This window comes from Manis javanica, chromosome X (genome assembly GCF_040802235.1).
Source record: "Manis javanica isolate MJ-LG chromosome X, MJ_LKY, whole genome shotgun sequence".
Taxonomy (NCBI): Eukaryota; Metazoa; Chordata; class Mammalia; order Pholidota; family Manidae; genus Manis; species Manis javanica.
The window spans coordinates 11,122,810-11,148,097 of NC_133174.1; the positions used below are offsets into that span (position 1 = coordinate 11,122,810).

At 38.7% G+C, this 25,288-nt stretch overlaps 1 protein-coding gene across 10 annotated transcripts in view; it reads left to right on the top strand.

Annotated features, from left to right (window-relative positions):
• Window positions 1-25,288, top strand: part of REPS2 (RALBP1 associated Eps domain containing 2) — a 234,520-nt gene that overhangs the window by 72,377 nt on the left and 136,855 nt on the right. For 7 of the 10 annotated variants that reach the window (XM_073228224.1, XM_037020519.2, XM_037020520.2 and 4 more), the window contains exons 3-5: window positions 9,930-10,078; window positions 12,160-12,286; window positions 19,460-19,557. In XM_073228224.1, the coding sequence (XP_073084325.1) occupies window positions 9,930-10,078; window positions 12,160-12,286; window positions 19,460-19,557 (374 nt within the window). The remainder of the gene's footprint in view (window positions 1-9,929; window positions 10,079-12,159; window positions 12,287-19,459; window positions 19,558-25,288) is intronic. The other 3 variants (XM_037020521.2, XM_037020522.2, XM_037020523.2) reach the window with 1 other exon arrangement.

Sequence of the window (25,288 nt, forward strand, 5' to 3'; positions counted from 1 at the left end):
AACTTGCCTAAGGATGCAAGATTAGTAGAGTTGGGTCCAGAAGCTCAGCTTCCATTTCCCATGCTCTGCATTGCCCTGCAAAGTAGTCTCTTTTTGATTATTCTTCTGTTTATTAAGGTGGTGACTTATAATCTGTAATCATGGAATATTTTCCAAATGAGGTAAAAATCTGGCCCCAAAGGCACCCCCTGGTATTACATAATTTGGTTCCTCAGCTACGTGACTTGATGGAGCTTTCTTTCAGTGACAGGTTTGGGGTTTATTTCTGCAAGACAGCAGTCACTGCTGTAAGTCACTTTCTGTGATTAAAGTTACATCACATTGAATTTGGATTTGTGGTAGGTACTGATTGTTTCCATTCCATTGTAAACGGCCATTAAGCTTTATTGTAGTAACTTCCAGCTTTATTTTCTGGAAAAGTTAGAGCTGCTTTGTTGTGTATAAGAATAACTTCTGACACTTTTGTTGCTTATTTTAGGTTAGACTCAAGTCCTTTACCTGATTTGTGCCCATATCTATGACTTAATTTCTAGGAGGAGGGGGAAAGGATTGTCTAAATTATCACTTGTGTAAAGGATTAATATTTTTTCATAAACATAAGGCTTTCTCAGTTGTATTTTATGAATCCTGATGCTACTTTCTCCCTCTGAAGCTTTCCATATACTCAGAGTTAATTCTGAATTTTCTTCCTTCCTTTACAGATTCATCAAGTAAAAGTTATTTGCAGTCAGCGTATGTTGAGTAAGAATGAGGGCAAGATTGGGCCAGACTTTGAGCTGCTCCTTGGAATTTTCCAATTTGTTGCTTGAAATCCATTAGCTTAATGCTTGATGACATAAACTTTAAAGGCCAAATACTGTGTGAGAACATAACCTGAAAGGCTGTGGTAGCCCCATCACAGCCTGGGAGTTGTGAGTCCACCCTTACATCATGAATGGCATGTGCTTGTGTGTATGTCTGTGTTAATCTCTAACCCCCTGGCCTTTTCCATTTTGGTAAATGCCACCACTTTCTACAGTTGCTCAAGCTGGGAACCTGGAAGTCATTCTTGATATTCCCCCTTTTCCCTCACTCCCTCATATAATCCTTCAAAAGTCCTGGCAATGTAGCTTTAGTCTCCCTGTCTGCTCCCTCCATTTCTGCTCCCTGCCCCTGCTACACCAGGCCCCCTTCAGCCACTCACCTGGATACCACAATGGTTTTGTCATTGTTTTCTTGGCCAACTCTCTTCTCTACTCTTGTCTTTTTTCCCCCGCACAGCAGCTAGTGTGGTCTTTTTAGAATATCCTATCGGATCATTTATCCTCCTCCTAAAAACCCTCCAGCAATTTACTTGTCATGTGTATTTCCAAAGTTAAAGCCCCTACACTGATCTGTAGGGCCTGCATAAACTAGTCTCTGCCGACTTCTCCATCCTCTCTTCACACCTCCCACCCTTCCTCATAATCTGTCCCCCAGCCTCACTGACCGTCTGGCTGTTTCTGGGCCATCTCTTTCCTGCTGCAGGAAAGACCACATTGTCTCAAGGTCTTGGGTTCCTAGTGGTCTGTTTTTCCTCCTCCCCACAGCTGGTTGCTCCTCCTCATCGTTCAGGATTCATAGACTGTCCCCACCATCCTGTCTAAAATAGATCCTGTCAAATTAATTTATTAACAAAGGAACCAGCAAATAGTAAAGCTGGTATAAGAAAGTATAGGAGAGTCAGGAGTATTTATGGTCAATGGAAAGAAAGACTGCTGGAATCAGATTGCTAAATTACATATAAAATTGATGAATGCCCTGTAGAGCAGTAAAACTGTAACTTACTGTACTGTTTTCTAAGATGGAATTAGTTTGCATTGCTATTAGGCAAGAATTAGTTGTTAACCATTTTCTGCAAGTTAATATCTACCCTTTCAGCATTGTAAAATGCCCAATAAAGAGTAAATAGTAAGTCAAAATAGTACATACCTCTAAGGAGTTAGGTAATCCTTAGATGGGCCTATTAGATAGTGCTTCTGTGTGACAATCTCTTCCCTACTTTATTCTCTTTCAGCACCTGCTCCTTTTAGCACTTTCGTCAGTTTGTAAATACTCCTTTACAGGTTTCACTGATGTTTGTCTGTCTCCCTCAGTGGTCTACAAGCTTCTCTAAGGAGAAGGGAGGAGGATCTGGTAATGCCTGTGCTGTCGGACATTGTAGGCATTCAGGGCAAGTTTTGAATGACTGGATGAATGAAGAGGTGAACGTGCATGCATAGGGAGTGAGATTTAATCATTTGTCCATCTTTAAGCTCAAACAGTTGGAACTGAGATTCACCTGGAACTCCTGAGGGACACTTACAGTAAAGTCATCTTTTTCAGGCCCTGGTTCCCTGACTCATCTGTACTTGAGAATCACCTGGAGAGCTTTACATGCAAAATAAAAAATACAGGTGCCTACCACCCCCCTCTCTGAAAATCTCATTTAGTCTGGAGTATAGCCTGAGCATCAGGATTTTTAAGAGCTTCCCAGGTGATTCTTATGTGGAGCCAGAGTTGAGAGTGATTTCTGATGAAAGTCCAGTGGAGCATTTTCAAGAGCTGTGCTTAAACTCTGGTGAGCACATATTTGGTTATACCAGGACCTGTAATGGGGTGAGGCAAGAGGCGCTTAGGACACATAATTTCAGGGGCACTCACTGTCAGGGCCATGCAAGTGCAATTCTGCACTTGGCCTTGAGAGTGAGTGCCTCCTTAAATGTTGGCACTAAGCCTCTCTAGCCTCACCTTAGTTTGAGCAGTTAAATAAATGGTGGAACCATAGGATGACTCAGAAGGGCAGAAGGCCAGTGGTGGGGAAGGATTGAGGACCAGTAGAGAATTCCTGACAGGGAAACCATGGGGTGAGCATTTGCCCTGAGAACTGCTGTACATTTCTTCTTCCTGAGGACTGGCTGTGAGGTGGGGTGAGAATGGAGGGAATCTGTAGACAGGGTCTAGAGTAGGGTTCTTCACCTTGTGCGATCGGCCCATTCAGCAGTCTGAGGTCTGTGGACCCCTTCTTGAAATAATGGTTTAAATACATACAGAGACACAGGATTATAAGGGAAACCAATTATATTTAAATTAAAATCAAGATTTTAAAAATTGTTATATAGTAATATATATCCCTTTTTATTAATGTATTAAATAAAAGATTTAACAGTGATCTAAATAATTACTATACTTTGAAAATAGTGATGAGCACAAGCAATACTTCAAGATATCTACAGCAAGTGTAATGTGACATAAAAATACCTGATCTGGATGGGTGACAAAGTTACAGGCACTGCTAATGAATGCTACAAGCAGTTTGTTGTCTGCGATCACCATGGAAAGGACTGCTAACTTTCGGTTGGGATTTGGAGCATAAAGATACAACTTTTCTTCTCATCCAAGATGACAAACCCCTTCATATCTTTCCATAGCCCTTTGGGAGTCTCTGAACCCCAGTAGTACAATAATGTGATTCACCCAGCCTTTAGGCCTATGTTCCCCAAACTGGTTCCTGACTGGATAGTAGTCTGGCACAGTCTATAGTGAAAGGAGAAAGAATTAGGACAAAATGTGAGTTATTTATAAGATGAAATATATTCAGTTCTGAGATAGATTTTTTTCTTTTTGTTAAATACCCTTTTATGAAATTGATCATGGGTAAGTGTAACTTACCGTCATTCCTCTAAAAAAAATTACAAGATCACCCTTCCCAAACCAATCTCCAATCTCCACTCTAGCTATATAGCTACCTATTGCCAAATTGGCAAGAGGTTTTTCCAGATTAATTGGTGACTAGTGCAGGTAGGCAAGTAGAACTCTTTGACCAACCCAGATCTGGGTTGATAAGACTGACCTGATGTTTTTTTCCGAAGGAACTTCAGGAAAATGTGGGGGAATGGCTTCACTATGAAATTATAGAATATTATTGTCGTTGCTTTCTGTTAACCTATAAATAGCTGGTATAAATGAATTGGCAACAAAAAATAGTGGGAAGAGAAGGGAGCCCCAGGAGTCAGGAGTGTTGTGGTCATAATTCTCCCATTATATTGCTGCATGACTAAGACTAGGCCTGCCTTCGCCTTCCTGGGCTTATTTAGTTCCTCACTTGTAAGATATAGATATTCCACAGGTTTTCTCTAGATCACTTTCCAGATCTTATTGCTATAGTTTCATGCTGACTGTTCAGACTTGCAATACAAAGAATATTTTAGTTTTCAGGAAGATAGTATAACCTAGCAGCTACGGGTGTGAGCCCCAGCAATAGGACTGCCTAATTTTGAATCTTTTTTGCTTCATCACTCTTTTTTAATTGAAATATCACTGATATACAATCTTATATTGGTTTCAGATGTACAGCACAGTGGTTCAGCAGTTACCCACATTATGAAATCCTTACCCCCTCTAGTGCAGTTACTGTCTATCAGCATAGAAAGATGTTACAGAATCATTGACTGTATATATGCTGTACTACCATCTCCATTTGCTCCATCTCTTTTTTTGTGCCCTCAGGTAAGTTTCTTAATCTCTTTGAGCTTCACATTGCTCACTTGGAGAAAGGGGTATATCCACAGTACCTGCCTTTTAATGGGCATAAAATCAGGTAATCTTTTTTCATACATTTGGAAAAGCATCTGAACTGTGCTATCTAACATGGTAGTCACTAGCCACAGATGCCTGACTGCTAAGCACTTGAAATCTGGCTAATGTGACTAAGGAATTGAAAATTTAAATTATTGAATTTTAAATAAAATACTCAAGCAGTATAAACTTTTTTTTATTAAGTTTTAGTAAGGCTACATCTTACTTTGACCATTGCATTGTGTAAGACAGGGATCAACAAACTTTTCCTGCAAAGGGCTAGGTAGTAGATACTCTAGGGAGCCATATGGCCTTTGCTGTAACTACCCAATTCTGCTCTTGAACTGTAAAAGTAGATTGGACAACATGTAAACAACTGTGGCAGTGTTCCAGTAAAGCTTTATTCATGGACACTGAAATTTGAATTTCATATAATTTTCACATCATGACATGCTTTCTTTTGATGTTTTTCAAACATTCAAAAATATAAAACCTGTTCTTAACCCACAAGCTGTACAGAAATGGGCAGTGGGTTAGATTTGGTTCATATCCCCCAGATAAATGAATTCATGTGCATCGAAAAAAACATTTATAAGAAAGTTCATAGCAGCTGTATTCATAATGGCCTCAAATTGGAAACCACCTGAATGTTCATCATAAAAGAATGGATTAAAAATGTTAATATATTCATAAAAATGGATTATGCCATAGCAATCGAAAAGCATGAACTATGTCTGCATACAATGCATTGAATGATTATCAGAGACAAAATGTTGTGAAAGAAACTAATCACAGGGGTAAATACTGTCTAATTCCATGATGGGAAGTTTATTAATGGCAAAGGAAACCTGTGGGGTTAGAAATTAGAGGTTGCCGAGTGGGACAAGGGGAGCAGATTAACTAGAAAGGGGTGTGAAAGGAAATCTATGTGATGGAAATGTATCTTAATTTGGTTGTTGCTTATATGTACATTTGTCAAAACTCTTCAAATGGTACCCTCAAGATCTATATAAATTATTCTGCTATACAAATACTCTTTACATAATTTAAAAAGAAATCTATTAGTTGTCATCATTTAACATGTTTCTTAGTAAAATCCTTATTTCTGGCCACAGTGGTCCACAGTCCCTCATGGCAGCCATCAGCTAGAGCCATCAACTAGTGTGGCTGCTGAGGACTTGAAATGTGGCACATCTGAACTGTTATGTAGATAAAATACACATGGCAGTTTGAAGACTTAGTCTGAAAAAAGAATGTGAACTATTTCATTAATAATTTTTTATGCTGATTGCATGCCATAATGATAACATTGGGTTAAAATATATTAAAATTTCACTTTTTTTACTTTAAATCTTTAAAAAATTGTAATAAAAACATATAAAATTTACCATCTTAACCATTTTTCAGTGTATGGCTCAGTGGTATTAAGTATATTCAGATTGTTGTGTGACCGTCACCACCATCCATCTTCAGAATTCTTTTTTTTTTTTTTTTTTACTTTGGATAATTTTTAATTGTGCAAGCAATTCCACTGTAGTTTTATGCAACTACATCTTGAAACATCTAAACACAGGTTATTTAATGTACCACATTACCTTATTAATATAGAACTAAATCACATTTTATTTGTATCAATTTCTTTAGGCAGGGATAAAGACAACATTTTCCTCTACTTTTATTCAAGAATTGCTCTGGATACCCTGGAAATTAAGGGTATATATGGTTAAAAGAACCTAATTAAAAATAGAGGAAGTAGTTTGTCAATTGACAGAGGTATTACAAAAGTTCAAAATGTAGTTTGAGGAAGTTACCAAATGAGTTTGCAAGGTATCACATAGAAAGATGTATAGATATATATTCTTTTGCCAGGGTAAAATTGTGTTGTATTCATGGTGGTAATATAATTCCCAGGTGCATCACAGATCTTAGGAAAGAAATTACTCTTAATACTTAATAGATGATATTTGTATTTTAGCCAGTAGGAATTAATGATATTTTTTCCTTGTTGTAAGGGCTTTAACAGTAGGAATCTAAATTAATCCAAATAATTTTTGTACTCTGGAAAACTGTCCACAAGACCTAGCAGTTAGCCTTTTTCTCACAATTAAAAATGTCTCTCCAAACATGTGATTGCAAATATTTGGATTTCAATTATTTAGTCAGTCCTTGTCAGGGGATTTTGTATTTTTTGGTCACATGGATGGAGGATTTTCACAAAGCAATGCAATAATAAATTGTATAACTCTAACAACTTAACACATTAATTTGTATACATTATTTCTTTCATATTCTTAATGATTCCAGTATATGGGAATTACTGTTGTTGTTGTTTAAAATGTGCTGTGTAAATTGTATATGCCCTCTTATGTCCATTCTGGGCAAGTGAATATTATTTTTATTGTAGTCTATTCAGTCCATATCTTTCTATATAAAATTTCTTAGAATATTCTCCTTGATACTTCTGAAAAGTACAAAGATAAACTTTTTTTTTTAGTTCATTAGCCGCTCTTTTGTTTTTTTGTTTTTTTGTTTTTTTTTTTTGAGAGGGAATCTCTCATATTTATTGATCAAATTCAGAATGCTTTTCATCTTACAAAAAGGAAATTCTGTACCCATTAAAAAACAACTCCCCATTGCCTCTTCCCCTGGCAGCCACCATTCTGCTTTCTGTTGCTGTGAGTTTGACTAGTGAGCCCTCATATAAGTGAAATCATACAGTGCTTGTCTTTTTGTGACTGGTGTTTTCACTTGAAAAAATTTCTTGTAATGTCCTACTATCCAATTTATTATTATGTATGTGGCTTGCATTTTATTTCTAGTGGACAGCATTGAAGGACAGTATTGAAGGACAGTGAACAGCAGCTGCCAGTTTAGATAGGACACAGTCTCTCTGCCCAGCCCCACCTTTCCCCTTGTCATTTGCCATTTGTTACTTCATTTATACTATTTATGTTTTCTGAGGTGGATTGAGGAAATTGAACTATTTCTTATATTCATGCCTCCATCAAACCTAGAAAAACAAAGGAGTTTTCCCTTAATTTTTAGAGACACATGTTTGAAAAAGGAGGAAAACTAGTTTTCTTTGTGGAAGGGAAAATATATTTAATATACAATGTGTTTCTGTGTTCAAAGACTACAACCTAAGATACCATTATGAAACCAACTATTGCCTCAGATGGCTGTACTCACTGTCTGCTTGGCCCCTGTAAACATTTAATTCAAACTCTTGTTTACTGTGTGTTAATTCAATTTGGGGGAAAAGATTCTAACCAACTACTACAAATGGATCTTCTCCTGTGATTGCTTGACATATATAGCTAGATAACAGATACTTTATTAATTTTCCAATGAAGTTTCACTATTGGTGTATATGGTACTAGGGAAAAATATTTCGATTGAATATTAACAAACTAGAGTTTCATTTTTTAAAAGCTAGCAGTAGCTTAAGGGAAATTAACATTTCCAGTGATAGGAATATTATGATGCATGGTTACAAGTCTGTTACGTGAGAGTTGCTTAAAATCACATAGCCAAAGAAAGTATGACAGAAATTCAGTTGTATTTTGTCTTTTGCTGTTTGGTGGCTGGCTGGGGGAGAGGTTCTTTCCCTGGTGAACAGTTCTGGAGAAATGCCATAGCCAGGGAAGGAGAATGTGTGAAGTGATAGTGTCCTAAAGGGTAGCTGGGAGCCCTAGTAGAGTAGTTGATATTGATCATACCATGTTTGTATTCCATTATTCCTGGAGTTATCTGTTGAACGCCAGTAAAGCACTGGTGGGGAAGCTTACAAATGCTGAGCTTTTACTTCTTTTTTCCCTCAAGTAGTGCTTGAAAGTTAAGTCATCTTGTGGGCAGATCAGGCTGCAGATTATTTTATGTGATCTTGTTCCATCTTTTTTTAAGATCCTTTTTGCAGACTGAGCTGAAACAAATACCTTTCTGAGAAGAGAATCATAAGATTAATTTATATTTGATTTACTGAGAATCTAGATTTTCTTTTGAAGTCCAGTCCTGCCTTGAGTGCTGGAGAGCTGCCAAGGTTGGGAAACATTAAAAATGGTGGCCATCCTCTCTTTAGAGATGAGTCTTGGTTTAATTTTCCAGATTGGTTATTCTATTTATGTCTCTTGGGCCTTTGGCTGATTGATCACACAGGGATTTGTCATCTTGCCCACTTCTTTGAATCAAATGTGGACATAGCAACTAAAAATAAACATGATGTGGATATTAGAGAGCCAGGGGCCTTCTTTGCCTGGGGAGCTAGGATACTTGCTTGCTGTTGCTAAGATGTTTTCTGGCTTTAGCACAGCATCAATCATTGGAAGAGCAGCTGTGTTTTTGGACTAGAGAGCTGATGGAAGTGCAAAGGCACACTGATGAGTATTCTCCTGAACAATGGATACAGATGCAAATCATTATGCATAAGCCATAATATTATCCCCACTTTTGGAGTTCTTTGTGTTGTGTGATTGTGTGTTAGTTGCTGTGCTGAGAATGAGAAGTGTGCCAGAGAATCATTTCTGGTTTCAGAATAGTTTTGTCAGATATTTGAAAGATAAGTAAATATAGCAGACTATGGCATTTCAGCTCTTTGTAGCATTGTGAGTGTGGCTAATGGTTTTCACAGTAGAATCTGGCTGAACGTTGGACTGATTGCTCTAATTTGATACCATTTTCCTTATTCCATTATGAAAACACAACTGCTGATTGAGTGTGAAAATTCCTTAGGGAATGACATAGGGTGGGAGACTTCTTTCTATCCAGTAAGTTTGCCCTAGGAATAGGGCAGTGGGCGCTGGTTAACAGCCAGCTCTGCCACAGAGGAGCTGCGTGCACTTGGGGATGTCACTTAGCTCTTTTGTGTCTGTTTCCACATTGGAAAGGTGGCTAATGATAGTCTTAACAAATCAAGTTGTGAGGATTAAATGAGTTAATATTTGCAGATTTTAATATAGTGTCTGGCATGTAATAAGCACTGTATAAGTTTTGCCTGCCACGTTTGTTACTTATTGTATTTATTCACTACCAGATCCTTTTTCTTGGTGCTGTACTAAAGGGGCTGAAATGGAAGATCAGTCCAAAATCTTCATTTGTTCTGCAGTGATTTGACAACATTTAAAAATGTTAAACTAGAATACCTTGGTAAAACAAGCATTTTTCTATTATGACATTATTATATATCATAACATAATAATAATGATATAGGAGTCCTCATTGTATCAAAATAAAAAATTAATCTTATATTTACTGCTCTGGAATTTTTCCTCAAAAGTGATTCCTCTTTTGGCCACGAGGTTCTCCTTTAACAGTTTTAAAGTAGTCTCATTTGAGCTTCTCTGATTCTGGTTCCAAAGAATTGCCACTGCCTCGTTTTGTGATGTCAAAGACCGATGGTGACATGCGATTTGGAAACCTGGCTGAGCTGCATGGGACTAAAGTTCACATTCCATATTTAATCCCAGAAAAAAATACCTTCAAAAGAATGGATGATGAAGATAAACAGGTAAACAGTCTGATCAGGTATGTCCATGTGATTCTGACCATGAAACCTCATGTAGCAGTACCTCATGTCTGCTGTCAAGCTTCCAGCAAATCTCATCATCTGGGATTCAGTTACAGACTTGAAAGTCAGCCAGTGAAGTTTCCTTGTAGCAAGGAAAAGAGACTGATGCATAGGAATTACGATGAGCCACCCATGGGCTCTTCTAGAGTTTAATGTAGAATTGTGTCTACAGTAAGGCTACTGATGTAGCACACTTATTTAATTTCTGTACTCAGCATTTCCAAGTGGGTTCTTTGAAATGTAACTTCCAACAGTTTTTAATAGGTCTTCTCCAAAAAAGTCTGGAGAAAATGTTTCTGTGGTTAAATATGTTTGGAGAATGCTGCTTCATATCCTATTTTGGAGGGAAGCACTAAATCTACAGTCTTGGAGATCCACAGTGCACATGAGCATATTAAAGGCCATGAGAAGTCTTGTAAGAAAGAGACCTAGAGATCTGCATTTTCTAAACTTTGAGTAGGGAATCTTTTTTGGGGGAGCATATTTGGGAAATGCTGCTATTACACGTTTATCAGGTTAGGAACAAGAATGGAGAGGGTGGGCTTTTAAAAGTAGACCATTAATTGCAATAGTCAGGCGGTGGTTGGTAGACAAAAGTAGAAAATACCAGAGTAAGCCTATCTAGAAGAGGTAAATAGCCTTACACCTTAGTAAACCCTGAGGGTATCAAGGTACACCCCATACTTCTAATAAGACACTGAATCATGCAGAAAAGTCAAATTATATTCAATATAATATATTCTCTAAAGCAAAAAAATTTCTTATATTTTAGGAAAATGAATCAAAATGTTTTTGAACTAAATTAAGTAAGAAAAATAATTTATATGGCTCACCCTGATAATGCTGGATATATGAGGTATTGCTGTAGACATTTTATATTTATACCTGAGGTGTAGCATGTCTTCTTCAATAACCCATGTACTATTGCTTTCATAATTCTGATACATTTTAAACTAGCTTTTCAGGGATATATGTAAAAAGGAGTATAGGATTTTTCAGTCAATATTCTTTGACATGTTTTCCTACCAGCATTTGGAGAGTAATAAGGGTCCACTATTCCAGGTGGTTGAGGCCTTGGGAAATGTCAAGGCCCCATTCCCTGGCTGTGACATTGAGGAGCCATCCTGTCCCTTCAGGCTGGGTTTATGTTAGGCCCACCCAATCTGTGGGTGTAAGCTCACACTTAAAAGTAAATATTTGTTTTTCTTGAAGATGTGTATTTGATCAGTATCTCAGATTGCTTTTTTTTACACTAAGAACACCTGTATAGTCTCTGTGTTGATAAAGAAGTACTGTTCTCTTGTTACTTGGGTAGTCCAGTTACCAGTTCTGTTGGTAGCATTAAAACAAAAAAGAGGAGGAAACCCAGAAGCAGAGTAAGGTTGCTTACCTTGCCTAGGGTCCTACACAAAGTTCACACTTGAAGTGAGATTCAAATAACAGCTTCTTAAGGCTCCATCTTAATGTTTAGGAGTGGATTAGTTAGAGTGGTTTGCCCACAATGAATTGTTTTATAATATCTCAAGATTTAAAAAAAAACCTAGCATTTTACTTTGGTATAGTAAGTTCCAAGAATATTTAGTATTAAGCATTTTAAATGATTTTTAAGAATATTCACATTTGCTGGAAGACGTGATAAGTGGTAAATCCAGGAAGTAGGAGCTTTTGTTAATGAATGAAAATGGAATCTATCCACAAAGAGGTCAAGATTGGGGAGTATGAAGTTATGCATGTGATCAATGTCTTTAATTTTTCAGAGGAAAATATTATTGGAATAACTAGGAGTGTTTCAGTCTTGTTTTAGTAATCTAGGTAACTGAGCACTGGAGAGTTTATTCTCTGGGAGACTTGAATCCTCAGACATTGCTTTTCAGCCATTTACGTTTTTGAGAGAACATTTCCTCCATGTGTTAGATCAGCCAGTTCACCAGCAATAGAGTTACATTATACTTCATAACTGCAGCTCAGAGTGCCAGGCTTCTGGAGTGATCACCTCTGAACTCTGCTCTGGTTCTTTGAAGCAGGAAACACAGTCTCCCACGATGTCACCCCTCGCCTCCCCTCCTTCTTCCCCGCCTCATTACCAGAGGGTACCCTTGAGCCATGGCTACAGCAAACTGCGGAGCAGCACAGAGCAGATGCATCCAGGTAAGAGGCCATCCCAGGCAGTGTCTTAGAGACTCCTCCATCTGTCAGGCAGCAATGCCACCAGCTGCGGGATCTCCTGACTTAATTACCACTGTCTTTGGACATGTGGCTCAATTTAATTTTACACTCTCAAGCCAGGTTTAAAAAAAAAGAACGAAATGTATCTTAGTAATGTCACGTCTCCTGTCCTACAAGCTAGTTCATCTTTAGACTGGTAAACAATGATTTAGATGATTTAAACCTTCATACACAGATTTCATTACACAGGAACATGACATATTTAGGTTTGTATTGTTTGGGAATTGTTATTCCTTTTCTGCAAACACACCAAACACATTTATATAATAACTGCTGTTATGAAACTGCATAAAAAATATTAACTATGCAAACCAAAAGCAACAGAGTTGATTCAATCTTTAAAGACTGATCACATAAGTGAAAATATTTAGTTTCTGTTTGGGAATAAGAATAAGGGAAATGCTAGGGGGACCATTTTGCTGAGAAGTATATGAAGTGCCCAGCTGTGGGGTAGCTTGCTATGTTGACCATGTTAGAGGCAAAATAAGTTAGTTGGTTTTGAGGATGACTTGCAGAGTTGGCTGCCTAGGCTGCACTGCTTAAAGCTCCATGAATTCACTGCAACATCTTATCCTCCTGAGGCTCAGGTTCCTATAAGATATGACCAATTAAAGGTATTCTAGAATTGGATATCTGTAGCTTCCTCCACTTTTTTTAATTTTGTGAGCCGTGGTTGAAAATGACCCAGTTTCTGCAGGTTTTGCTGCATTGAAAATAGTGGTGACTTCTAGAGGGACACATATAAAAATGTATGCTAGGCTGGACTAAAGAGAGGCTGCAGTCTTGCAAAGAGAAGCAGGTGTGGCATAATGGAAAAATCTTTCAATTGGAATGTGAAAGTGTAGATTTATGTGACTAGCTATGTGACATTGGGAAAGCCATTTAACTGTTTTGAACCACGATTTCCTGTCCTCTTCTAAAATGGAGTAACAGTATCCTATAGGGGTGTTGTGACGATCAGTGAGAATGTGAATATAAAATCTGATTTGAAATCAAGTCCTATGCAACTGTGAGATAATGTTGTTAAGGGATAATAACAAAAAAATCTCTCCTGAAACTTGAATGTCCTATTGGGAATTGAGTTTTCTAGGTCTAACCATTGATTAGGAGACTGTTAGGTTGCTTCTGAAAGGAAATGGGGTTGAGAATTCTTCATTTTCCTTTTATAGTCTCTCTTGCCTGATCGTCCTAGTTTTAGAAGAGGGATTTTTTTTTTATTGCTAATCTTATTTGGGCTTGGAATTTGGGAGTCCTCTGCCTGGTGTTGTGGTGCCCTGTTTCTTAATTCCCAGGTGAGATACTTTTTGTTCTACTGAATCAGGCTATCACCAAGTTCTACCTTTTTTTTTTTTTTTTAGAGGGCATCTCTCATATTTATTGATCAAATGGTTGTCAACAACAATAAAATTCTGTATAGGGGACTCAATGCTCAATGCACAATCATTAATCCACCCCAAGCCTAGTTCTCGTCAGTCTCCAATCTTCTGAAGCATATCGAACAAGTTCTTACATGGTGAACGAATTCTTACATAGTGAATAAGTTCTTACATGGTGAACAGTACAAGGGCAGTCATCACAGAAACTTTCGGTTTTGATCACGCATTATGAACTATAAACAATCAGGTCAAATATGAATATTCGTTTGATTTTTATACTTGATTTATATGTGGATCCCACATTTCTCCCTTTATTATTATTATTATTTTTATTTTTAATAAAATGCTGAAGTGATAGGTAGATGCAAGATAAAGTTAGAAAACATAGTTTAGTGTTGTAAGAGAGCAATTGTAGATGATCAGGTGTGTGCCTGTAGACTATGTGCTAATCCGAGCTAGACAAGGGCACTAAAACATCCACGGATGCAGAAGCTTTCTCTCAAAACAGGGAGGGGTGAGGTTCTAAGCTTCACCACTGTTGTTCCCCGATTTCTCACCTGGTGGCCCCCCTGCGACTGTGCCTGTCTTAGGTTGTTCCTCCCTTGAGGAATCTTACCCGTCTCTGGCTAACCAGTCCTCTTCCGGGGCCATACAGGGAAATGTAAAGTTGGTAAGTGAGAGAGAAGCCATATTGTTTGAAAAGGTTAGCTTTTTACTTCTTTGCAGATTTATGCCCTGTGGCTTCTATGCCCAGCACTTGTCTCGAGGTATCTTTACCACCTGGAGGAATTATGATGCTCGGTAAATTAAATATGAGGCACGAATTCTATTTAAGGGTTGTAATTAGGAAGGAAGAAGAAAAGCTATAGAGGTAGCATATGGAAGAAAACATGGGAGGATTGATTATTTCTTTGACATATCTTCTTGTAGAGTACCTTAAGCATGTATAGGCTTTAAACTACTAACTAACTTGCACATACATATTAACATAATAGGAATACGGTGACATAAACAAAGCAAATCTATAATTACCAGCCATCTCCAGTGAAGCCAAGAAAACCAGTTAGGCACCCTAGGCATTTGTGAGAATTTGTCTATGATATGATGGATATTGTCCAACTGTACTTGAACAGTCTGAGAGAAATCAGACAAATTAAAGCAGCCCATTTCTGGGATCTGTTCACATCCCATATGTTCTTTCAACCGCAAGTTCTACCTTTTTTGATACTCCTTTAAAAAACTTGTCTATACACTTTCTTTACTTCAAGCCCCATTCTCTCATTCCATTTAAATTGGGCTTCCTTTCCCTCATTGGCAAGGAAATAACGTGCCTCTCTCCATCTTTCTTGACTCTTAGTAACCTATGTCAAGGTTGTACACGCCTTCATTCTTTTCTATGCTTTTTTTTTAAAAAAAGGTTAAATTTACACATGATAAAATACACACATTTAAAATTTTCAAATTGAAGTTTAACAAATGGATACACTCATGTAGACACCACTTCAGTCAAGAATAGAACATTGCCATCACCCCAGAGATGCCCCTTTCCAGTCTATTCCCTGCCCCTCCCCCACCCCCCCACCATGCAAGCACTGTTCTGGTTATTATCACCATGCATTAGTTTAGTCTCTTCTAGAACTTCATACGAATGGAATCATATTGAATGACTGTACTCTTAGTCTGCTGCCTTTCCCTCAGTACAAAGGTTGAGATTTATCCATATTGTTATGTATATTAGTAGTTTGTTCCTTTTTATTACTCAGTAGTTTTCCATTGTGTGAATGTTTCAGTTTCGTGATCCATTCTCCTGTTGATGGACATTTGGTTCATTTCCAGTGCCTGGCTGTTATGGATAAGGGTACTATGAACATTTGTGTACCAGTCTTATGTGAGATATATTGTCATTTCCCTGGCACCTTGGAGTGGAATTGTCAGACCTTAGGGTAGGTGTATATGAAACTGCCAGAGGGTTTTACAATGTGCTATATACTCCCACTGGCAATGTGTGTGAGAGTTCAGTGCTCCACGCCAGCACTGGTGTTTGGTATTCTCAGTAGTTTCTTTTTCTTAAGTGTTTTTAATTTTAGCCATTTTGTTAGATGTGAAGTGACATCTCCTTCTGGTCACTCTTTCATACTTGAAACATTCATTTTCTAAGTTTCTGTTACCCCTTCCTGGTTTTTCTCCTGCGTCATGATCCTTAAACTTGAACTTTTCTTCCAGAGGGTTCTCCTTTGCACAGCTTACCCACAGAGAGGAGGAGTCTGAATAGTTTCCTGTTTCTCAGGGAATTGAGTTTTCTAGGTCTAACCATTGATCAGGAAACTGTTAGGTTGCTGTACCTGGGAACAAAGTCATTAAGAAATAAAATATTTACAGTTGTTTCCATTTAGACTTCTCCGTCTATCTAAGTCAAAGGAAGGGAAAGTTTTTCCATCTGTTAGTTGGGTCCATCTTATGATTTTTGCTTCTAATTGATACTGTTTACTTTGAAGCTGGTTCATTCTTATTTTTATAATGTCTGTGGATTTCCTCCCAAAGGATTTTCTTTACCTGTCTGCTTCCTTTTCTGTCATATCTCTTTAGGTCAAGAAGTAAGAGAAGCCCACATGTCTTCATTCTCTCTCCACACATTTTCAGAACTCAGTTTCCATCTGTTTTCTTAACTCTTCCTCTCTCGTCCTCACAGTGCCATCAATGCATGTGACAAATCTAGGATTTTCTTTCCTATTTCTGTATACCACCTTCCCTTTGATCTATATAATGGCATATCTAAAACCTGTTAAACCTCAGTGCCTCTGATACTAAGCATTCAAGAATTATTAATTTATGCCTCTTCAGAAAGGAGTTTTGCTTTGGGATAATTTTCTAGGAGTACATTTTTCTGGGGTCATTTCCTTGTTCAAGATTCTGCCATGATTCCTGGCTACTGGGGCATTTGTGAAATATATGCTTTAAATCAGCCTGAGCATCTTCAGAACAACCTGTGATTCAGGCCCCTGTTCACCTTCTCTCCTGGGCTCCTGGATATAGCTCTAGTTAATGTTCATTGGGTAAGTCTTGTGCACCAGGCATTGTGCAGAGGTCTTTGTGTACATTATTTTCTTCTTATCACAACCCTCAGAGGCAGTAACTGCTATTCATAGTTTTTAAAAATAATGTTTAAATCAGAGTAATACATGTATATAGGTAAATAATACTTAAAACGCCTGTAGTCAAAAACAACTGTTCTTCCCATTCAACCTGTTTCTGATTTCCAGGGACAACTACTTTCAACTTTTTAACTTGTTTCTTCTGATATCTAATGTTTATTTCAAAAATCAAGTTCTGCTTTTTGTTATACATTTTATTCTGAAAATGTCAATTCTAGGTATCTACTCACTAAAGAACCTGGGCTGGGATGTGAGTTTTTTCTGATGTCAAATATTTCTTATTTCTGCCTATTTCTAGCTTGTGTGATTTTAGGTTTTTACTTTTTTGAGCCTCAGTTTCCCCTTATCTGTAAAGTGGAATAATCTCTGCCTCAGAGGTTTGCTGTATGGAGCATATGAGAAATGTTGCATAAACATTTGTGCTTTGTGCCTGTCACAGTTTCTGGCACATTGTAGGTACTCTGGTGTTCCCTAGTATTTTGTTTATGTTTTTAGAATCTAGTACCTGTTTTGTTTTTGAAGTTCTCAAGTATTCTTGAAAGTCACCTAGGTACTCATTGGGTTGATTATGGCTGTAGGGTCTATTGTGCAGTTACTTGTGGTCTCTGTTCTAGTTTGACACTGAATCTCAGGGTGATGAAATCTTTAGGATTCATTTATACACTTCTCCTTGGAGAAAGTTACTTCTATTTCCTTATTAAACCTTTTGTAAGGGGTTATAAGAATTGTTTATTTTGCATTGAGTTGCGTGTTTTGAGTTTTATTTGAGAGGAAGGAGAGTAGAGGTAATAAGTAACACTTAACTTTTTTACCTCCTGAGTTCGGATCCAGTTGAGGAATGAGAGGAGTAAGGACCATGATGGCTTGACGATCAGCTGTGGTAGTGAAAGAGCTGATCAGGGCACATGTGTTTTAGATTTGTGACCAGATGGGCTTCAGACACTGACCTTTCCAGTCATAGGCAGGCATAGCCAGCCCAGGCTTCCCGCAAGAGTAGGAAAAGTTGCCATTGAGGCCAGGCCTCTTCAAAAATGACCCCCCGCCCCCCCCCCCCCCACCCCATGCGGCTGAGTCTTTGTTTAAGCCTTGCTGATGAGGTGTGTCTGTCTCTTCCAAGGGAAGGCCTTTGTGGCAGGGGGACTGGATCTATGGGCCAGATGGCTTCCCTCATATGTGTCCCTCCTGGGCAATAGAAGCTCCTGCCCTCTGAGGAGAACCAGAGGTCTGTGGGATCAGCTCCCCATGGAAAGCTCATGACCACTAGTAATGCAACCACAGTACTGTACTGTGGTTTAAACCTTCCAGCATTAGGAGTTTAATTTGGTATTCTGTCAAAATGGAATGATCTTAAAAATCCTTCTTCAAAGACAATGCCTGCTTGCTAGCTGAGACCTGTTTTTTAAGATCTGCATTATGAGCTGCCTGTGTATGTTTCTTTTGAAGTTTTTGCATTTTTAGTCCATTGTTACCAGGGTCTGAAAATCTACTTAATGGTTTGCCAGGCAATGATTTTAGTATTTGAATGTGTTTTAATGTATTTTAATGTTACGCTGTTGCGTTCCAGTTCCTTGGAAGCAATACCAAAAGCAGATGTTGAGCCCAAGAGTGGTTTGTTGTCCTTGGTGTGCTGTTGTTATACCTTCTTTATTTTAAAAGGGTCAAAGTGTACTAAAGGTGATGCCATACTAGGCTGCACTGCTCCCCCTACCTAATTTTATTTATCAAGATGCTACAGAAATAAAGCATTTTGCTTATTTCTGTACTTCCAAAAACTTGAACTGTTAACCCACAGAGATCAGAAATGATTTCATCTTGGGTGATAATTTCCCCTTTCTACTGGAACTGAATACTACCTGGTTATGACTAATTGTTTTCTTACCATATTGGCAAGGTCATTATTAAGTGTTGTAGAAATGAAAGGAATGAAAAACTACATTTGTTTTGTGGATTAAGAACTTGTTTAAAAGTTAGCAAAGTTCTTTTCAGTTTGGTTATGGAATGATAAAATAATGTATATAAGATACATTTATCTTTCTTTGTGTTTTTCTCTACTTGGTTTTACATTTTTTCCAATGGGGAAAAGAAGACAGTGCCATTTATTAAAAAAAAAAAATAAATGATAATGTTAAGTGTTCAAAATGCCTATTTTTTTGCTTCTTTGCAGGGTGGATGATGAATGGAAGACTTTTAACCAGTAGGGTATATATAGAATTTTCTTATATTTAGAATTTGAACACTTAAAACATGGCACTTTTCTAACTGCTGATTGTTTTCTATCCCATTTTAGGTTCTCCCCCTTCTACTCTTGTAATTTATTCCTAATCCTTAACCTGATGTAACTGTTTTCCTGTCTTACCATGAATTGGTTGAATGTCTTTAGATTGTTTAGTTAAATTGTAGCCAGGGGCATCAAGGTTTGTTTGTCCTAATTGGCCCTAGGCATATAAACTCTTAATTCCTCTGCAAATTCTTCCCTGAAGAGCAGATGCTCTATTAGTTTGAGTGTGAAGTAGTAAAGGTTGGGTGGAGTCAGTGTACCATGCTGACTTTCTCTTTTGCTGTTTCAGCTCCTTATGAGGCTAGACAGCCCCTCGTCCAGCCTGAAGGACCCTCATCGGGGGGCCCAGGGGCCAAGGCCCCTCGGCACCAGGCCTCCCTTATTCGGGTAAGTGATTTTGAGGGGTGCTGCTGGTGGGTGACTTTGGACACATGGTTTTTTGATGGGCTTGCTTGCTCTCTCATTTTTTTTCAAGGAAGAAGTAAAACTGCCCCCTCGTGCAAATATTGCACTTCTTATTCTGTTGCTTATACATTTTCCTAAATGTGTTTTATTCTGTATGTTTCTATCCCTTCTTAGTGTGTCTAGGCCAACTCAACCTGGTTCTTTGTCTTTGCTATGTCTCAAATTTCCTTCCACCTTCATCTGCCTAGTCATTAGGTGCCTCCTTCAGGAGAGTTTTACTTTTTCCAAAGCAGCCTATCTTATCTCAGCCTTACTCTTTATTACTCATTCAGGGCATAGTTAGCTGTTGCCCGTTTGTTTTGTGCCTCCAGTTACATCGCAAGCTTTTGGAAGGCAAAGGTAGTTCTGTATTCTCTCTCAGTGCCTGGTCTCATGCTGTTTGGAGAACAGTCACTTTGCAAATGGCAACAACTACTGTTTCCTTTGTGTAATAGATAAACGAAATATTAGGGCAGAAGCACAAGTGATACCTCAGTTTCTCCTGGCTACACCACAGCTTAGAAAATTTCAGCTTCCCTTTCTCCAGTATTTTCCTTTGGCTGAAGAGCTCTTATTTCCCCCGCCCCTTGTCTGCAACTGTTATCTTGTTAGCATCTCTGAGTCCTATGCCAGGGAAGTTATATTCTTAAAAAAGGATATGTGTGTGTGTGTGCGCGTGTGCGCATATGCGTGAGAGAAGTTGTAAGGAAACTGGGTTCACTTGACCCTAAAGACAAGGGACCCTGCTGGGTGGTTTGTATAACATTTCAATTGTCCAGCTTGGGGACAAGGATCATTTATGCTCAGACAGTTCTACTCAGAAGAGTGGTATCAGATAGTCCCATAACGAAGTGGCCTGGTAGTCTGTAACGGAATAAACAAAGGCTGAGGAAGACTGTTGTTCATTGAATCTCCTCTGGGAATGGGGTGCTGTGTTGCACCTAGAACTGTGTTAGCTATAGAACTTTTATTTTCTAAGGTGGTATGCTTTGTAGAAAGAACTTTCTTAAAGATAACAATTTAGCCATATGCTGTGTCTTTATATTTAATGCTTCCTACAACTGTAGGAAGTACTGTTTTATCTATTAGTATAGATGAGTTAACTGTGGCCAAGGTCAAGTAATGGGGTCTAAGGCTTCATTCATAACTAGTAAGAGGCAGAGCCAGAATTTGAACCAGTCCTGCCTGGTGTCAAAAGCTGCATTGAAAAATACTTTGCTATACGTTACAGCCCCATATTACAAGGAGGTTAGATTTCTGGAGTTGCTGCATAAAGAAACATTGAGTGTAGTACAAGATATTCCTGAAAATCCCTTATTGGTATTGGCACTGGAGAGCAAACATGCCTTTTCCTGCTAGGTCCAGTAGAGCTCAGTTTTACCCCCAAGTTGGAACACAGAACTGTTTCTTCAGCTGAGCCCCAAATGTAGTAGCTGGCTGTGTTTAGAGGTCCTGTGGTGTGAAAATACGTGTCTTTAAACATGAGAATCACACACACTGTGGAATGATGGTTACATTAGGAAAGGTATGGAAGGGACTGGGATTTATCCAAAAAAATCTCTGGGGTATGGCTATGCATGTTTCTGGAGAGTGTATTCTAGTTCTGTGGAGACCAAATCCTGTACAGTTAGAATCCTGGTCAAACAAGCAGTTAGTCATGAACTTCCCAGTGGTTAGATGGGGCTCACTGGGCTCTTAACTACCTAGTCCCCTAGATGGGATGGACATGAGTTCTCACTTGGGTTGATGTCCTGTGACTTCTCTTATAATATCTAGGTCTGTTTCTCTGCTGATAAATATGCTTCTTGGGTACTTCACCTGACTTCTGTTTGCTAAATAACAAGTAAGTGTCAGGAACTGTGTTGAGGATACAAAAATTAGGTCTAACACTTCCGGTCCCTGCACTCATAGAGCTTAATAGGCTATGGGAGAAGATGACCATTAATCAAACCATCACAAAGTAAATATATAATTATGATATGTGATGTGAGGGGGAATCACACTGCGCCTTGAGGAAAATGGAGGGCTTATGACCTTGGCAGGCAGGGGGTGATCAAAGAAGGCTTCTAGTGGAGAGTAACATTTGAGTTGAAACAAGACAGAATCATAGGTAACCAGGTGAAGGGTGTGGGGTGGGGGAGTAGGCGAGAAGACTGAACATACAAAAACATTTCTATGTGCTTAGCATTTTATGTACATCCTTTCAGTGCTCACAGCTGTCTTAGCAGATAGTTCCTGTTGTTATCCCATTTTTCAGATGACAAAACCTGAGGTTTAAAGACCTTATTTAATTTAGCTAAGGTCTCAACTGGAAGTGGTAGGGCTGGAGTTAAAACGCTGAACACAGTTTAGTCCTTGGCTCAGAAACCAATGAATGGTGATGTCATCTGTTTAAGCTAAGGGGTCCTGGATGAAAAACTGGTGTTGCAGGTATTGGGAGGAGAGCTCAGTGTTGGATGTTGGGACTTAAGCTTTTGTATTAGCCTAGAGGAGGTGTCAAAGAGATGGTAGGATATATGAGCACTGGGGAGAGCCAGGGCTGGATATAAGTATTTGGCAGCAATTGACCATTCAAAGGACTTCATTGTATAGTGTAGATAAAACCAGACAGGTTTTCATCTAGGGCCAGCCAAACTCGGTGTGACCTCAGACAAATCCCTTCTCTTTTCTGCAACATGGATGACTTGGAATGGATTTAATAGTCCAGTGTAATAATTTGCAACAGTCTGATTCCCTTAGTGTTTGCTTGGCATCAGTAGAGGCCCACCCCGCCATTGCTGCCCACACCCCCTGATCCCCTCCTGTTTGGAGCATTTGTTCTGTTTAAGATGAGAGCAAGGGGCCTTTCTTGGGACAGCAGTTTGTGGTTTTCATGGCTGATGTGTTTTTCTTTCTTTAGTTCTTAAGTTTCCTTCTTATGCCTATCAGTGTGCTTTGGCTGGACTCCACATCCCAGAATGCAAAATGCCAACCTGAATTAGTCATGTCAGTGGGGGGATCTGAAGTGAAGGTTAGAGGTGGTTAGAGGATTAGTATGGATTGGGCATGGTGCTAGGCTAGGCTGGGGTAACTAATTCCCCTCACAGTGCCATTTTAATGTGTTGATGGCAATCTTGCTCTCTTCTAGCTTCCTCTGTTGTCTTGTATTCAAGTCCTTCCTGCCTAATTGGAAGAAGGGTGGCCTCTGGGTACTGAGGGAGACTTTTAGGGACCCTGGGCTAGTGTTGGAGCTCATGACCTTGGTATTTTAGAGGTGCTTATGCCAAATTCAGCATCCAATCATTGGAATGAATAGTCTTTTTGCTTAATATTTTAGGAAATTCAGGGTTTTTTTCAGGTGTTGGATGTGAGCTTTCAAATGCTTTTGTTCTTCAGAGCAATCAGGAATTTAAAAAATATCTGTCAAAAATTCAAAAGACACAAAAGGATAGAGTGAAAAGTGTCTCTCCCATCCCTTCCCCAAGCCATCCAGTTCCTCAGCTCAGAGGCAACGTGTGACCTTTTTTTATTGCTCTAGGAATATTTTATGCATATACAAGTGAGTTATAGGTATTCTTACATGTAATTACATATAATATGTGCAAAATATATAGTCCCCTTTTTATAAGTATGGTAGCATACTATATATCTGTTATGCACTTTGCATTTTTTACTCAAAATAAGCTTTAATAACATGGAAGTTCCACAAGTACTTCCTTATCTTTTTGGGTTTTCAAATGCATAGTATTTCATTGTATACATCTTCCATTAATCATTTAACCAGCCCATTCTGATCAACATCTGAAACTTGCAGTCCCAGCATTGTTTGCATATATATAGGATTAGTTCCTAGATATGGAAGAATAGGGTGAAATGTCTGCACATTTAAAATTTTTGGTATTTTCAAACCACAGGCTGTACCAATTTACACACTTTACCAACAACGTATGAAAAAGTTTATTTTCCCATGCCCATGCAAACACAATATGCTAAAAAAGGCTCTGCCATTCTGATAGGTGAAAAGTGATATCTCTGTAATTTTAATTAGCATTTCTCTTTATTAGTGAGGTGGAATATCTTTAAGTTTACAAGTCATTTGTATTTCCTTTTCTGTAAATTGGTTCTTCATATCCTATGCCCTTTTTTGCTTCTGGGCTATCAGTGTTTTTTACTGGTTTGTCATTCCTACCAGTCTGAAACCAGAGGCAGGTGTCTTTTGTTTTGGACAAGTGACAGGCTACAGGATATGTGGAAAATGATTTCTTGCATGGTCAAGAGGAGGTCCTGGGCACCGGAGGCCTTTGAAAGAGGTTAGGGACCCCAGCTTCCTTTTGGTTCTGAAGCTTCTCAGGCCTGGTGGCACAAGGGATTTCTTGTTTATACCTTCATGGCAGTAAAGTTGAATTACTTAGTTTATGGGTTAAAATTAGGGCTAGGAAAGTCTTCCGTTGTTAGAGATTGTAAATGTTAACACAGTGTGTGTGTGTGTGTGTGTGTGTGTGTGTGTGTGTGTGTGTGTGTGTGTGACCCTCAGCATTGCTTAGACAGCTGTGTTCTCCTCTGACTGAACTAAAAGAGACTGAGGGAAAGAGGGGGAGGAAGAGGAGGAAGAGGGAGGAGAGACTCTATGTGCGTGTTTGCCTTTGTGTGTAACAGGAAGAACTGGTCTGATAAACTTCATAGGAATTCATGTGCATTGTTCTTGCCTTGACAGCTTGTTTTACCAGATTCATTCCCCATTTGATTTCACACCCTACCTGGAGTTTTACCATCTCCTCAGTGGTAAAAGGTCGATGTGTTCTGAACTCTTCACTGAGTCTACCTAGGATCCCCACATATCCCAGTGGTCACTGTAGCATGAAGAGGTCTTATTTTTCACAGCATCAGCCTCCTTCCTACTTATTTCCTTCACCTACTTATAATTCTTTGTCAGATTTTCTAGCCTTTATTTTTAAAACATTTTATTTCAATTGATACTGAAATTTACTTTTCTCAGCCAAAATCTTTTTTAGCTGTGTCTTACTGTGTTCCTCAGGTGCTTACCATGTACTCTTACTTCTTAACAGTTAAAGTGGTGATAGCTACTTGGTTTCTTTGCTGGGAGGTACTTCTACATGAAAGGCAAAAATGTTTTGTGTTACAGGATGAGAATGGTAAAGAGATACTGGGTCATTGAAAGAAAGGTGGTTCCAGGGTATAAGAAGAAGGTAACTGGGATAGAGATTAAAGGATGTTTTGGGGGAAAAAGACATTGATTCAGCCTCTTAGAACAGACTGGGTGCTGCCTTAAGACCGTATAGCATCCATGCTTAGAGGTAGGTGGGGGGAGGGTAAAAATGGTAGGCTGGTACACATTTAGAATTCTGCATCCATATGGTGGTATTACAACAGGTCAGTTATACTACTGATGAAAGCAAATGAGCATATTTTATTTGTGTGGTCAGCATTGCTTTTCTCTACCAGGTATGGGCATTTCCTTAAAGGCGTATTTCCAGAACTTTCCTGGTAGTATCTAGGGCCCACACTGATGTGGTAGACAGGAGTGTTTCTGATTTAGCTTCTCATGTATGGTTGAAAATACCAGATTGAACTCCTGGTCACAGACAGTACTTTTTAAAGCTGGAAAGGAGAGTGGTGTTTCTGGGGTATTCCCCAGGACCCTTGGATCTCAGTTAATGAATACTGAAGGGCTACT